Genomic DNA, 886 nt, shown 5'->3' on the forward strand with positions numbered 1-886 from the left:
TGTGGGTGGGGGGGGGGCGCTGAAGGATGTGTCAATGGGGACCCACCTCTGCCAGTCCCCACAGAGCTCTGGGATGGGGAAGATGAAGAAGGTTCCAGATTTGGACCATGGGGGCTGAGAGGTGGGCATGGCGGGGAGAAGGCACCCGGGCAGAAGGTGGCTCTGAACAGCCAGGTGGGTCTGTGAGATGTCACGGCGAGGGCCGAGGTGTCAGGGATGGCACCTGAATGTCAGAGCTAACGGTGGTGCCCAGGAGACCCCAGGGCCCAGACCTCTGGGGTAAGGGAATGGGGATGCTTCCCCAAAACGTTGTCACCCCCCAGCAGCTGCCCTGCTGAGGAGGGGGTTGCTGGGCTGGGTTTTACAAGGGGGCCAGCGCTCCCCCTGCCTTGCAGAGCCACCTCAGCTCTCAGTCCTCCTCGAGGGGCGGTACAGGGCACTTCCGATAGATGTAGATCACCCCGGGGATGTAGCCAGTGCCCTGGGTGCTCTGCTCCTCGGAGGTGGCCCTCTCCCAGTGCTCCACCTCCTGGGCCAGCACCTTCTGCCAGGCTCCCTGCCTCTCCAGCCCCTCCAGCACTGCCTCCAGCTCCGCCTTGTACCGCAGGTTCGAGGGGTTGCTCCTCGTTGTCAGGCAGAGGAGGCCTCCTGCTGGGAGAGGGGACAGGTGACACCACCACCGGCTGGTGTCCCCTGCTGGGGATGGCATCCCCTTGGAAAGAAGGGGGCAAGGGGAGGCAGTGAGACCTTGCTGGGCATCATCCAGCAGGCCAGAGGGCAGGGGACAGGCAGGCCAGTGGGCAGGCCAGGAGGCCGGCAGGCAAGGGACAGGCAGGGGACGGGCAGGCCAAGAGGCCAGTGGGCAGGGGACGGGCAGGCCAAGAGG

General features: G+C 65.8%; 1 protein-coding gene across 1 annotated transcript in view; it reads right to left on the reverse strand.

Annotated features, from left to right (window-relative positions):
* Positions 1 to 126: 126 nt before the first annotated feature.
* Positions 127 to 886, reverse strand: part of METTL27 (methyltransferase like 27) — a 13289-nt gene continuing 12529 nt past the window's right edge. The window contains exon 5 of the mRNA XM_035900520.1: positions 127 to 712. Within this exon, the coding sequence (XP_035756413.1) occupies positions 410 to 712 (303 nt within the window). The 3' untranslated portion in view covers positions 127 to 409. The remainder of the gene's footprint in view (positions 713 to 886) is intronic.

The sequence above is a fragment of the Egretta garzetta genome, unplaced genomic scaffold (genome assembly GCF_000687185.1).
Source record: "Egretta garzetta isolate BGI_Z169 unplaced genomic scaffold, ASM68718v1 scaffold108, whole genome shotgun sequence".
Classification (NCBI taxonomy): domain Eukaryota; kingdom Metazoa; phylum Chordata; class Aves; order Pelecaniformes; family Ardeidae; genus Egretta; species Egretta garzetta.